Source organism: Archocentrus centrarchus, chromosome 14 (assembly GCF_007364275.1).
Source record: "Archocentrus centrarchus isolate MPI-CPG fArcCen1 chromosome 14, fArcCen1, whole genome shotgun sequence".
NCBI lineage: Eukaryota > Metazoa > Chordata > Actinopteri > Cichliformes > Cichlidae > Archocentrus > Archocentrus centrarchus.
Genome location: NC_044359.1, coordinates 1,827,902 through 1,841,833, shown reverse-complemented (window position 1 = coordinate 1,841,833; position 13,932 = coordinate 1,827,902). Strand labels below are relative to the sequence as shown.

At 43.3% G+C, this 13,932-nt stretch overlaps 1 protein-coding gene across 1 annotated transcript; it reads left to right on the top strand.

Annotated features, from left to right (window-relative positions):
• The first annotated feature begins 4,951 nt into the window (after positions 1-4,951).
• On the top strand, positions 4,952-12,001 carry LOC115791862 (monocarboxylate transporter 9-like). The gene is made up of 8 exons (XM_030746142.1): positions 4,952-4,981; positions 6,490-6,749; positions 6,839-6,982; positions 8,053-8,148; positions 10,203-10,545; positions 10,796-10,875; positions 10,974-11,196; positions 11,815-12,001. Exons 2-8 carry the CDS (start codon positions 6,527-6,529, stop codon positions 11,999-12,001), a joined length of 1,296 nt encoding a protein of 431 aa, XP_030602002.1. The 5' UTR covers positions 4,952-4,981; positions 6,490-6,526.
• Positions 12,002-13,932: the final 1,931 nt, after the last annotated feature.

Below are 13,932 nucleotides of genomic sequence, written 5' to 3'. Positions count from 1 at the left end.
TAATTTACATAAAGTCTCAGCCCATGAAACTTGAACCCCAACCAATTGTGTTTTGGTTAAACTACGCCCACTCTAAAGTCACGTGTTCAAGGCGCACACATCACAGGGGTACCTTTTGGTTTATGACAGTTCAGACAGATGTCACAAATGATGAACATTTCTACTCAAACATCTGCTAGGATAACATCGTTAGTACCACTCCACTTAGCCAAGTCTTATCTCTTCCCCCTCCCAGCCAGAAGAGCGTGAGGGTGGGGGGCCTACGGAACTCCATTTTAGGAGCACACCTGTCGGATAACACTGCTGAAATACAACATCAGGTTACAAGTGTCAAGGCGAACAGTGCTCATTCTAGCAACTTTCCCAAAGCTTCAAACACAAGCCCAGGATCATAACAGGTCTCACCCTCACCCCAGTGACCCAGAGAACATAAAGCACTTTATACATTGGTGTGTGTGTGTGTCTGGGGCTTTCTCTTACTTTGCACACATAAAAGTGGCGTATGGTATCTAAAACATGAGAATAATGACTCCATGCACCAATATGAAGGCCATACAGAATATGAAATAGTCTCAGTATAAGTAATAAAAGTAAAAATAGTGACACTACAAATAACATAGATGAACAATAAGAGTAGATATATTCCCGTATATGTAATGATAAATGAAAGTAACACTGACTCAACAGAGGCCCCTAGGAACAGGGCCAGTAATTAGCCATGGGGAAAGTAGAGTAAAATATTGAGATAATAAATGAGTCCCCTGGCACTGGAAGAGTGGCCCTCACTGTACATGGGGTGGAATGATAGATGTCCCCCTGCTATGGACGGGGAAAGTCCCGTCCTGCATATGACGCGATGTGTAAGGCTACTACCAGTGGGAAAGACCCACCCAGCATACAGTACAAAATAGTGGCCTCTGATGACAGGAAGGGAAGTATGGATGATAAATGAAAGTAGTAAAAAATAGAAACAAACTGTTTATTTACAACATCATCAAAGTAAATCAGTGTGCACACCAGGGTTATAATAGTTTTGGATTTTACATTATAGTTTAGTTTTAGTTAGTTTTTACTTTTTTTTCTCTATTTCAGTTAGTTTTAATTAGTTTCAGAGTGGTTTTTCTCATTTTTATTAGTTTTTATTTTTGGTTTCATGCTTAGTTTCAGTTAGTTTCAGTATTAGTTTTAGTATTTTCGTACCTGATCAGGTGCAAGACTCAAGGCGCAAAAGTGACTTGTGTAGTGAAAACTTGACAAAAGATACCGTTTAAAGAAATATATTCAACAACCAGCTGTTCACAGACAGCACCACTACATGCTAAATGTGTAATAATTAGGACACACATGAACATCAACAGGGAGAAACAAAGAAAAACATGAACTCCAAACTCAATAAATTCTACAATAAACTCCACAATAAAGTTCAGCATCAGTGCAGCAGATTAACAACACCTACATGTGGTGTTTGACAAAAACAAACTCTTTGAAGGAGTCAAAGCTCAAATCCAGCTGCATCCTGATGTTCTCACCACCTGAAGCTGCTTCTGTTTTGGAGCTAGCTTGGTTAGATGCTGCTAATTAAACTTGCAGGGTCTTTGTGGCCTCTGTACATAACCTACGGAAGTTGCCGACCTCATGTCCACATTTATGCTTGTGTAGCTGGATTGTGTGTGTTAATTACCTTGTGGTCGTGTGCAGGTGTTTTATATGCAGTGCAGGCTGGGACTTCTTTTTTGGTCCTCGCTCTTTGTGCTCAGTTTTTTGGCTGCAAACATATTTGTCCCTGTTTTTTTTTCACTTTCTTCATTCCTTCACGTCCATCCTGACAGTTTCAGCAGTCTCCTACCAGGAATTTGCTGACAGTTGTGAGTCCTTATATTGATGCTTTGATTATTATTCCTGATTGTTATTCTCTGACTGATAAAGTAGCCAGAAACGCACAAGGACGCAACAGTTTAGTCATAACTTTCTGGGCTGCGTGGACCCCACAAGTAGTCCCGTTTCTCCAGAGGCGCAGGCCAGGTTACCTGGTAGGATCAGAGCGGTTTCTGTAGCCGCTGCTTCTCAGGTGGACTTTGATGTTGCTGGTTTTTCCTGACTGAGAAATGTTCCACACATTTTTCATCATCCACAACAAGACTTCAGATTCTATCTGTGCTCTTGTACTCAAAGAGCCTCCATACGGGACTCTGCCGCTTTCTCTGCAGACCGCAGCCATTACTCTGTGGACCAGCGCGGTGAGCGCACGCACATGCGCACACACACAGTTGTCCTATGGCGCTCCCAGCTTAAACTCGGAGAGCGGAAAAAATGATTTCATATCAATCCACAAGGCTTAAAAAAAAAAATAGTAAATGAAAGTCAGTTTATCAATAATTTCAGTTAGTTTTAGTTAGTTTTGTAAACTCACAATTCAGTTTTAATTAGTTATAGTTTTTTCCTTTTAATTATAGTTTTTATTTATTTCAGTTAACGACAATGTTTGTTCAATTTCAGTTTTCGTTATTTCGTTCGTTTTCGTTAACTATAATAACCCTGGTGCACACTGCTGTGCTGGATTTAATTTAAATGCAGTGATCTCTGAGTCTTGGGCCCTTTTTTTTTGGGACATTTAGAGTTTTTCTTTACTGTTGATTTGTCCTTTAATTATGCGGCAGTATTCTTTAGTATTTATATTCTAAGGTTCTGTTCTTGGTTTAGGTCTGCTTGTGTTTCCTTGTATTTGTTCCTGCAGCCCTGTGTCTGGTTTAATCCTCATCAGGCTTTTGTCTCAGTGTGAGTCATTTCCTGTTTTATTTTGACAGTCTTTTGTTTCTCGTGCTTCGTATTTAGTTCTACTTTCCTTGTCTTGTCCTCTGAGACGTGATATTTCTGCTTTTAAAGACTAAATGCTGGCTGTAAAACCCATTAAGTCACAGAAATGTATGCTGGAGCTCATCACCCAGAGATTAAAGGGCAGGATGTTTCAGATTTGTTCCAGCTGTGCTCTCGCCTGTTTCTAGTGATGGGACTGCTGTGCCGAGGCTGTGTGTCGAGAAATCCAGGAAGCGCATATCGAGGCTTGCTTCATGAAGGGTGAGTGACATCACTGGTGATGTTTGAAGCCTCGCTGGTTCCGGTAGTGGTTCGAGTGTTGGATGTAATGGATTCCCGCAAACATTTGTTAGTGTTCATGTTGGGGTTTCATAGTTTGCTGTGACACAAGGAGCTGGTTTTCCCCTTTATGGCAACACTTTGAGCTGGGCTCTCCACTAAGGCCATACACATAATATGCCTATAGATAATAAAATGTGTTACTACCATAATATTCACAAGTCTTGTTTTTCATTCCAAGGTTAATTGCAGATGTTTGCAACTGGTGTAAAACAGCAACATCTCATCTGTGGGTATCATCCAGGCAGCGGTGCAGACATCCACACCTGTACAGGCCTGCTGTGGGATACTTGTGCAGCCCTGCCTCCTCAGCACCCTGTGAAAGGAGTTTTTTAAAAAGCCAGGGAGGTTATTTTAAAAAGGAGAAACCAACTGAGTCCAAGTACAGTGGAAAACAATATATCTTAGTAAAAATGAATAAAGTCACCATCACCCCAGTGTTCATAAACACAATCACTGTCCCGGTAATGGTTTTAACAAACATCTCGTGTCCTATTGTATTTGTTTAAACCCGGACTGAAATTATACTGACAAGTTTCTGACATTGATAGGCCTCTGTTACCATCACACTACGAAGCCTTGAGAAATGAACCTTTTTTGAATCAACTGGATGAAAAGCTTCAAAGCTTCATGAGGCTTCATCTGTCCATCACTACCCGTTTCCTCTCCCCTCGTCTCCCCTCCTCTTCCCTTGTTGTGTGGTTCATGTTTGCCTGGAGATTCTTGTTTTTTTGGATTTGCTCCTCTTCTGCTTCTTGGAGTGTTTTTGTGCAGATGAACTCCTGCTTTTGAGTCCACGCTCTGCCTCCCACACAGCTGCCGTGACAATAAAGGTCATTAAAAAGAATAAATTTGCAGAAATTTGAGTAAAACGTAAAATTCTGTTAAATTCAAACCTTTTGTTGTGAAACATGGATTCAGGGAGACACTTTGGACTGTTTCTAGTTTTTAATGGAGAATATTTATGTATTTAATGTCCGTTAGTTGTGAATATGAACATATTCTAATGACAGAACTCTAAACAGCTTTTCAGGCCACTGATGTGTTTAAAATAGTCCATATTTAGAAAACGGAGCCAAAGGGGTAATACAGGTCTACAGAGTAATGCAGCATCATTACACGCCTGCAAATATCAGGAAATTAAGGAAATATTGTAACGTTTTTGATGTTTGAGGCTGGAGAGCAGACAGTTTGAGAGATGAGCTTCCTGCAGCTGTTTTGTCTCCAGGCTGCAGGGGTGGGTTTTATCCGGTCCTCTGATTAAGAAAACAACAACAACAAAAAGTCTAAAGTTTGTCTTTGAGTGATGAAGACCTGAGTGAGTCTTCCTCAGGTGTGTGTGTGTGTGTGTGTGTGTGTGTGTGAGAGAGAGAGAGACAGTTTTCCTCCTCTTCTCTGCTTCATGTTTGTCTTCCTGTTTCTTGCCCTCTTGTCTCAGGATCGGTTTTGTTCACCTCCGCTCTGCTCTCACTGTTTACCTGCTTCTCCTTGCCTTCCATTTGCCATCCTTGGTGTATGAATTGTGCTGCCTTCCCTTCTTTAGTGCGTCCGTGCTGGTGGGCACTTAACACATTGTTGCCCCTCATCAGGTTGATCCAGTTACGCAGCTTTTTGAACACGAATCCACACGAGTGTGTGCGAAGAGCCGAAGCGCACGACCGGCACCAACAGCTTCAAACCGGTTTATGGGATACAAAAGGCGACTGCAGCTTCCTGCAGTCTGTTTCACAGCCGGAGGATGGAGAGCAGTCCGCCGTGAGCGCACACCGACACCCGGCTGCACATGGAGGCTGTCTGAGGAGGAGGAGGAGGAGGGAGCGAGGCACCGGTAAGTCCCGACTTTACTTTACTCTGTCTACTGTGATTCTTTTCGGTTTATGTATGCGTGGCTGGAGAGGACACACACACACAAACTCACCCCTACACCTGAGGAGGACTCACTCAGTCGTTCATCACTTAAAGACAAAAACTTCCTTCTTCTTCTTTGTTTATTTTTTGTTTAGTTTTTTCTTAATCAGAGGAGCGGATAAAACTACCCCCTCCCCCCTCCCGTCCCCATCCCGCAGCCTGGAGACAAAACAAACAGAGCTGCAGGAAGCGGCTCATCTTTCAAACTGTCTGCTCTCCAGCCTCTTACATCGAAAAATACGAACTCAGCTTCCTAAAGGGGTCCACAGACCTGTGCCAGCTAAACCTCTAACCACACTGCTTTTAGAGCACGTGAGATCCGGTCCGGGAGATCCTCCTCCTGTGGGGCCTCCGGGGACAAAAATATGAGGTGGATCATTAGTCTGCAGGAGACAATGGAGGTCCATGTAAAGGCCTCTGAAGTGTGCTCAGGAACAAAGAGTTCTGCTGCTGCAGCATGCTTCTCATTTTAGCACAAAGAGCCAAAGAAGCATCAGGAAAAGTTACAGAGATAGGTTCAACAGTTCATTTACCTGAAAATCAAAGTCTCAGCAATTAGATTATTTAATCCATAACTATAAAAACTTTTTTGCTTTCTGGTCTGCAGCCTTTCTCTGATTTAGTGGTGTGACAGGAAATTTGATAGTTTCAGATTTTTTCATTTTAAACTGGAATGATCTCCATTAAAAAAAGAAAAATGGAAACAGAAACAAGCACACAATCTTGCTTTGGCTGTAAGTGAGTGAGTGAGCATAAATGTCTGTGTATTTTGTGTTTGTCATGAAATGTACTTGGTAATGAGGCTGAGAACCCTCAATGAGAACACGGCCCCAAGAATCACCTGGCACCCTGCAGAGCCTCCAGGGAGGGGCAACAATGACCAGTGGGGAGTGGCAAACCCTCCAAAAACTGTGTCCTGTGGGGTCAAGTTTCAGCAAGTCCCGGCCCAGCTGTACACACACTCAGACACATACTGGCTACATACACATAACTACACACACAGGCTGCTCATACACACACACACACAGACAAAAATAAATATACAAGGACACACACTGATCCACATCAATCCCCCTCCGAGTGAAGGCAAACAAATGCCCCCCAGGGTGCAGCCAACCCGGCCCTTGAACCTCCAGCCTGTATGAGGTGTTAAGGATGAGTATGACTGTATGAAAACTAGATGTTAATTAAAATTGAGGGGATAGATGTGACATGAGCACCTAACAGCAGGTGAACAGTACTGATTCACACTGCTCCTCAAAATGCTGAGGTGCTAATAAAATTGAGCAGAAGGCTGCAGTGAAGAGGTGAGTGGGGTCATCTTAGAAGCCCCACCAACCCACCAATGGTGAGCAAACCTGACCACCCTTCATCTTCTTTAGTCTTCGCCCCTCACCTCCTTTCCTCTTTCTCTTTTCTCCTCCACAGCTCAGCTTGTTTCCTGGTCCCTGCAGGTCAGACCATCATGTCATCCCCGGGTAGTGGCCCTTCAGGTGCCCGACCCCTGGCCTTGGATGGTGGGTGGGGCTGGGTGATCGTGGTGTCTGGTTTTCTGGCTCTGCTTCTGGGGTATGGCTCCCCTCAGTCTGTGGGCATTCTATACCCAGAGTGGCTGGTAACCTTTGGGGAGGGGAAGGCCATGACGGCCTGGGTGGGCTCAGTGGTCACTGGAATCGGACTCATCGTGGGTGAGTGTGTGACAGCCTCAGAAGAAACAAAAAGAAGAAGAACCAACACAGGACATGACACTTAACAAATGTTCTCCATGCTCCTCCAGGTCCGATCTGCAGTGTCTGTGTGGTGAATTTCGGTGCCCGGCCTGTCACTATTTTCAGCAGCGTCATGGTGGCGGGGGGGCTGATGCTGAGCGCCTTCGCTCCCAACATCTCCTTCCTCATCTTCTCCTACGGCGTTGTGGTTGGTAAGACTGTGACAGTCGAACAAACTTTATTTACACAGCAGGTCAGTGCAGTTCAAAGTGATGAGAGACAAGCTGATTACATGACAGAGCAAAATGTGATACAACAAATAATGTGCAGTAATAGGCAACTTAAAAAAGATTAAACATATAGAAATATTTTAAATGTCCCACAAGGACATGAAAGAACACACCGGTATTCTTAGAAGCACCTGGAATAAATGAAGAGAATAAAATTTTGTAGAGTGTATAAAGTACATCATAAACTGAACAGAACTGATCTAATGAGTGAATAAATAAATGCAGTGCAGAAAAGATATTAAAAAAGAATAAAACTGTGACTTAGATGCAGTGAAGTAAGTTAATAAAATCATGTCTGTAATAAAATGCAGTGAGCTGAGCCTGCACACACACCCCAGAACCCCCCCCCCCATTCACACATTCTTTGGGTCATGATGTGATTTGAACGCTTCGCTGTGAGGCTGTAGTGTCTGTGGAGGACACTGTCTGTGAGCTCAGCTGTTTATCAGCTGTTAGTCAGCTGATCTTCCTCCTTTGGGTTTGGTCAGATATTCTGACTCAGTATCTGTACTGACTGGGGAACAACAACTGTGATCATTTAGTTAAATGTAATTTTCTTCATTATTTGAAGTAGTTGGTTTTAGTCTCAAACATGAATATTTGCTGTTTTTCTTTCTTTCTTCTTTAATGGTGTTACTCTGAATATCTTTGAGTTTGTGATATTTAGAGATCAAAAGAGAGGAGGAGAAAATCTTAATTGATCAGCTGTTGAACAGAAATAGAATCTGAATTTATTTAGATTGTCTGAAGTCATTTTTTTGTGTGAAAAGTTTCTACTTGTAGCTTCTCTGTTGTGTCTTGTTTTACAGTTTTTGTGCATTTTATGTTTATGCCATGTATGCAGCATGGGCTGTACATGTATCTGCATATAAATGTTGATTGAAGTTGAATACTTTTTTGCTCTTGTTACTTTTGAAACTGACTTTGAGCTCCAGGTTCAAACTGGCTCCTGGTTGGCTTTATTCATTATATCCTGTGTTTGTTTTGCTCAGGTGTCGGTGTCGGTCTGCTGTACGCTGCCACCCTCACAATCACCTGTCTGTACTTTGACAAGAGGAGGGGTCTTGCTCTGGGGATAGTGACCACAGGTAGGTTTGTCACATGACCCCATCACCTTCCTACCTGGAGATACTGAAACATTCACCATGAAGATCACCAAAGGCATCAGTCTCACACTTTGTTGTTTTATATTTGCTCCCCTCACCCAGGACATCAGTCTGAAACACAGAATTAGAAAGTGAAAGAATAAAACATTACCCATAAAGCACTTTTCCTTCTCTGGGTGTGTTTTAGCCAGTTCTGAATATTATGTCTTTAAATCAATTACACATTACGCTTCATTTGCTCTCAACAGGTTACATGGCTGTTGCTGCATTGGTGTAAACCTCCCCCACCACCTGTTGTAGAAAAAAGTTGACATTGGGCCGTACTATCACTCACTCACTGCTTCCATCTGTTAAAAGTAGCCAGAAACATGAAAAATACTCAAAGCCTTTGATTCGTGTATATGCTGATGAGCCCACAGCCTAAGCGTCATACATTCTAGAACGCATCACTGAATATCCACCATTACCTTGTGGTTTTTAATAAAAGGAACTCAGCAAATTTTCTCATCTTTGAAGTGAACCCTGCTTCACTTACAGAACGTTGATAACTTTACATAATCTTAGTTCTTTGATAACAGAGTGAAGTGTTTCATAAAAGAAGCCCTTTATGGAAGCTTCATCAACACCACATGTGGCCATGAGACTTCTCAAGCCATGCTCAGGGCTCTGTCTCCTCATATTATCATGCTCAACCAGACCTTCCTTAAGGCTAACCCATCATACCTGATGGTTGGTCACGAATGGACACTCTAGGCTTTGGTTGCCTAGCTAACCTGCTAACATACTTACCACCACCTCATGTGTCAATCAGTCCCATTGGTAGTTTTTCACTTCAAAGATGAGGAAATTTGCTAAATTTCATTGATATTTCACGGTCTCTGGTTGTCATATGGCTGCTACTTTTTTCCTGTGCAGTACCCCGTACTCATTCTAGGCAGGTTTTATGAAATTCAACCCTCTAGTTATCAGAGAACCAGATTAAGTAACCCAACAATATTTCCTAGCACTGCAGTTGCTTTGAAAATTAAAGCTCACTCCTGAATTGCATCAGCCCTCCTGAATCTGGGCTGCGGGGCGAAGTCCTCCTGTTGATCTGACACACCTGATTCCAGAGGAATGGTCCAGCGACATGATCTGTCCCTGTTTTAGGAGATTCCCAAGCAGCTGATCAGCTGTTCTGAATTCTACTGTTTTACTCACCTATGAGGGGTGATTGGACATAATCTGTAAAATATACTCACTTGTCTTTGAAAATTAATTCTCACCATCTCAAAGGGCTCAAAGGGTGGTGAGAGTAACTTCACAACTGACGGATCCTATAACAGAGTGGAAATGGCACACCAAAGGGTTAAAACAGGACGTTTGGCCACAAGCTGGCATCTCAGTTTCATGTTTGAGATCTGCAATGGCAGGCTGTTCCTCTGTTACATCTGCTCCTCCATCCAGCAGGATGAAGTGTCCTCTCACCGAGCCAAGGGTTCCTCATGGACAACAGATCTGCACAAGTTTCCCAAAGGGAGGAGCAGGTGTGCTCAAGCCATTGCAGTTTGTGAGGTGCAGTGGATGTTTTTGACCCAGCACCTGTCCCACTTCTGGTGTGTGTATTTTTTGCATTCTCGAAGGGCCAAAAAGTAAATTTCCTAGCCAGCCAGTGGAGCTGTGAAGTGCCAGTCAGGTGACTGTTGGGGTGTGATACGATAGGAAAAAGTTGTTCTTTGCTGACGTTTGTTCCATACATCTGTTACCATTCGATTTCTAAACTGAGTGCCGTTTATTAAAAACCACAAGGTAATGGTGCACATTCAGTGATGCATTCACTGAACGTACGACGCTTAGGCTGTGGGCTTAGCCGCAGAAGCTTCCAGATTAAAGCTGAGCTGTAGTTCAGTTGTTAAAATCCAGTCTTCATCTCTGATCTCCTGGGAAGAGCATTTAAAATCTTGAGGATTATAAATAAAGTTTGGTGTGCTTGTTCAGCAAATATGAGAGAAATGTCTCTCTACTCTGATTGGTTAGTTCCTCTCTGTTGTCCTCAGGTTCAAGTGCTGGTGGCTTCCTGTATGCCACGCTGCAGGGCGAGTTTGTGGATCTGTTCGGGCTGGATGGCTGCCTCCTCCTCGTTGGCGCACTGGCCCTCAACATCATAGCGTGTGCTGGCCCCATGCGACCTCTGACCCCACCTAAATACTACCTCAAACAGCGAGCTGCCATCTTAGAGCAGCACCTTCGGGAGGAGCAAGAGCTGACCAATGAGAAGCTTTTGACTAAAGATCAGGTTATGATCATGGAAACCACAGAATCACAGGTCAGGAGGTGCAGCTTATTGAGCTGCTCGGCCTTCATCGAGAGGATGAAGATGAAGATGAAGCGTCATACGCGGTGAGTTCAGGACGCAGACTCCAAAATAAGCCTTTTGATTCACTTTAATCTTTTTTGGGGGCTCAAATGTTTCTGAAACCATGTGAAGGTGAAGAAAGTCATCAATAAAAACTGTAAATGATTTGTCTTAGAACTGTTTCTACTGAAGTGGATAAAAGCCGATATAAAGACAGTTTGTGCTCATTCTGATGTATTTTTAATTTTTCTCATGAAACCAGCTGCACACTGACTCCGTCCTTTCTGTCCTCAGGTCCTCGTCCTCCCTGTCATCTGTCCTTCAGGACCGAGTTTTTCTGGCACTGTGCGTCTCTCTCTTCTTCTTCAGCTTTGGTCAGCCTTCCTCTCTTCCTAATGAAACTTTTTTTTTGGTTCATCAGAGGACGATCATTGGTTTACCTGCTCACCTGCGTGTCCTCGTTCTCCTGCAGGCAGCTCCCCCCCTGCCCTCTTCTTGGAGGACTTGGCTCAGAGTGCCAGGCTGACGGAGGGTGTCCCCCCCATCTCCCTGGTGTCCTTGCTGTCCATTGGGAGCGGTGTGGGCAAACTGACCCTGGGCGTCATGGCGGACGTGCCGCGGGTAGACAGTGTGGTCCTGTATGCCCTGACAGTGGCGGTGAGCGGGCTTGGAGTCATCCTAATTCCCCTGACCAGGTGAGAGAAAATTATCTGGGACAGAAGAACATAAACACGTTTATGTAACTTAACCACTGCTGCCTGAAAATGGTTGGTCATTTAGATAAACAGTGACAGTATCCAGAACAGGACTGGCTCCTTTTTATCAGCACGAGATGAGATCAGGCACTGGGTTCAGTTCAGAATATAAATGAAATATCAAGCTGTTTATGCATCCTAAGGAAGTCCAGGTTTTTCCTGCCTATAAAAGGAACCTTCGCTCCCAAGTATAAAATCCATATTCAAACTTTCTTATTGAGTTAACACAGACTCATTTGTTTAACTTGTTTAGCCTGGAAGAAATAATATCTTTAATTTAAACACCAGCTGAGAAAGAACTGAAGCTCAGACTGATGTTTAACACTTGTCTGTTTTAGAGGGCTGTGTTCACTCAGCTTTCATAGCATAGAGACCAACTACACCTGATCTAAGCTCTAAGCTCCTCCCCCTAACACGCCCTCCTACTATTCACCTGCTCCCCAGCTGAAACGCCATAAAAGTCCCAAACACTACTCTAATCTGTGTTTTGGTTTATCTGCAGATGTTGAGTGTTTGCTGAGTTGATGGACAGAAATGATTCCCTCTGTTCCCCTACAGGTCGTACCTGGGCCTCCAGGTGCTGTCTGTAAGCTTGGGCTTCATGGCCGGGAACTGGACCCTGACGCCGTATGTCACAGGTCAGGTGGTCGGCTTGGAGAAGCTCGCCGATGCTCATGGGATACTCATGTTCTTTGGGGGCATCGGCATCGTGCTGGGTTCTCCTGTTGTAGGTAAGAAGGACTGAACATCTCCTGCAGGGTCAAGTGTGTTTCAGTGAGGAAGCAGCTGTTTCTCAGAAACATTAAAGCTCTGATCTGAAGACGGAGCTAGAGGAAAAGTCTGAGCATCACTAGTTATTATAGATGTGTTCCTCTCAGGAATAAAATAACCAACAGGTGTTCAGATTTAACCATCTGAACACCTGTTGGTTATCTTGATTTATGGGAAAATCTTCCTCTCTGACAGTAGAATGAATAAAATGTACCCGTGAACTTTTTACAACCACAGCTACTGCCCCCTGGTGGCCATTAAACAGTATGCAGGTTTAAGACTTGTAGGTTCTCAGTCATCAGGTCACCTCTCATGTTCAGTCGCAGGTATTTAACCTCTAATAAGGTTGTCACCTATGACATGGTCTCAACATGTCACAGTATGTTTGTTAGTAGTTACTTCACCCTACCATGGTGTGAGTTGGTACACTTGTCAAGGTGATCAAGGCTGATAGTTTATGTCAAAACCCCCACCTCTGTTTAACAGTGGGCATGAATGTTCTCCTTTAGTTCTTGTTTAAGGCACTTCTGCATTGGCTTCATGTTTGGGACTTGGAAACTGTGTCCATCTTTTATACTGTCTGTGGTCTGAAACAGCCTTCATGAATGCCCACTTTCTTCTGATTGGCTGCACCCAGAGTCTGTAGCAGAGACTCTTTTATCTGCTACTTAAAAAAAACTGTCACACATTTAGATTAATCCAGCTCTTCATCACTACATTTAGACCAAAACAACTAATATTCATGAACTTTATGAGGGACCAGAATGGTGTTTTACAAATAAAGTGTTCAGCCAGTCAGAAACAAGAAGCCCATTAAATCCCACCCTAAAAGTTCCTGAACCTTCACAAAGTATGAAGGTAGCCTTGGAGAAGTTTTTTCATGGCTTCATTCCACTTTCTTCTGCTATTTTTCTTTCTTCATTTACAGGATTTTTTGAGCTACTTTGACAATGTTTAAATAAAGTTTTGTCTCTTCTTCCTCAGGTTTTTTCTACGACTTGTGTCAGTCAATAAAGTTGGAGGTTAACTTGAAAAAATGATTAAACTTTTTGGTTCTTAATAAAACATTATTTATACTCGGAGGAGACTGAGTGATGCTTCTTTAGAGTCTAAAATGATCTTCTGTGGGCTTTCGATAGAAACACAGACTGTTCACATTTTTGGAGGATTGAGGGAATTATGAGAGGGGTGGAACCAGAGTAGTATAAGGAGGTGGCCCTTTCACACCTAGGTGATAAAAAAGCCTTGCGCGTGCATGTGAGGTGCGTGTGCGCGTGCGTGTGTCCGTGCGTGTTTGCGCTGACGTGTGATAATGACGTATACGGGGCAGTTTAGCGGCGGATTACTAACGTGATTTTTAATGAAAGTATGTTTTTAATGTACAGCGTACAATGAGGAGTGGTACAATGTATTTTTCATTATTAAAACATGGAACGGAGGTCATGTGATCAGCTGTCACGATGATTTTTGTTGTTGTTCCGATGAATGCGCAAAGGATCATGGGAGTTCTCATTTTGGTGTTTATGTGTTTAGTTACAGAATTATCAGCTATGTTTTGCTGCTCTCTCATCGATCTTATTAGTGTGAGATGTGAATTGCGTAGGGTGTGTGGTATGGAGGGTATTCATTTAATGAAACACCGTGACCGTGGTGGATGTATCCGCTAATGGCCTAGCCTCGCCATGGCGATTTTGTAGTACGGAGCTCTGCTCCCTGTGAGCAACGAGTTTCTGTGTGAATCGAAGCGTATTTCCTGTATGGGGTCACAGTCATGTGAGTAAGTAATGCAAAGTTAACTCAAACGTCTCTGAGTTTCCTTTCTTTGTTCTACCGTGACGCATGCGCTGTGCGATCCAACAATCGGTCTCACTATCTCTCCTTACTTCCCGGATGTTCATCAAAGAG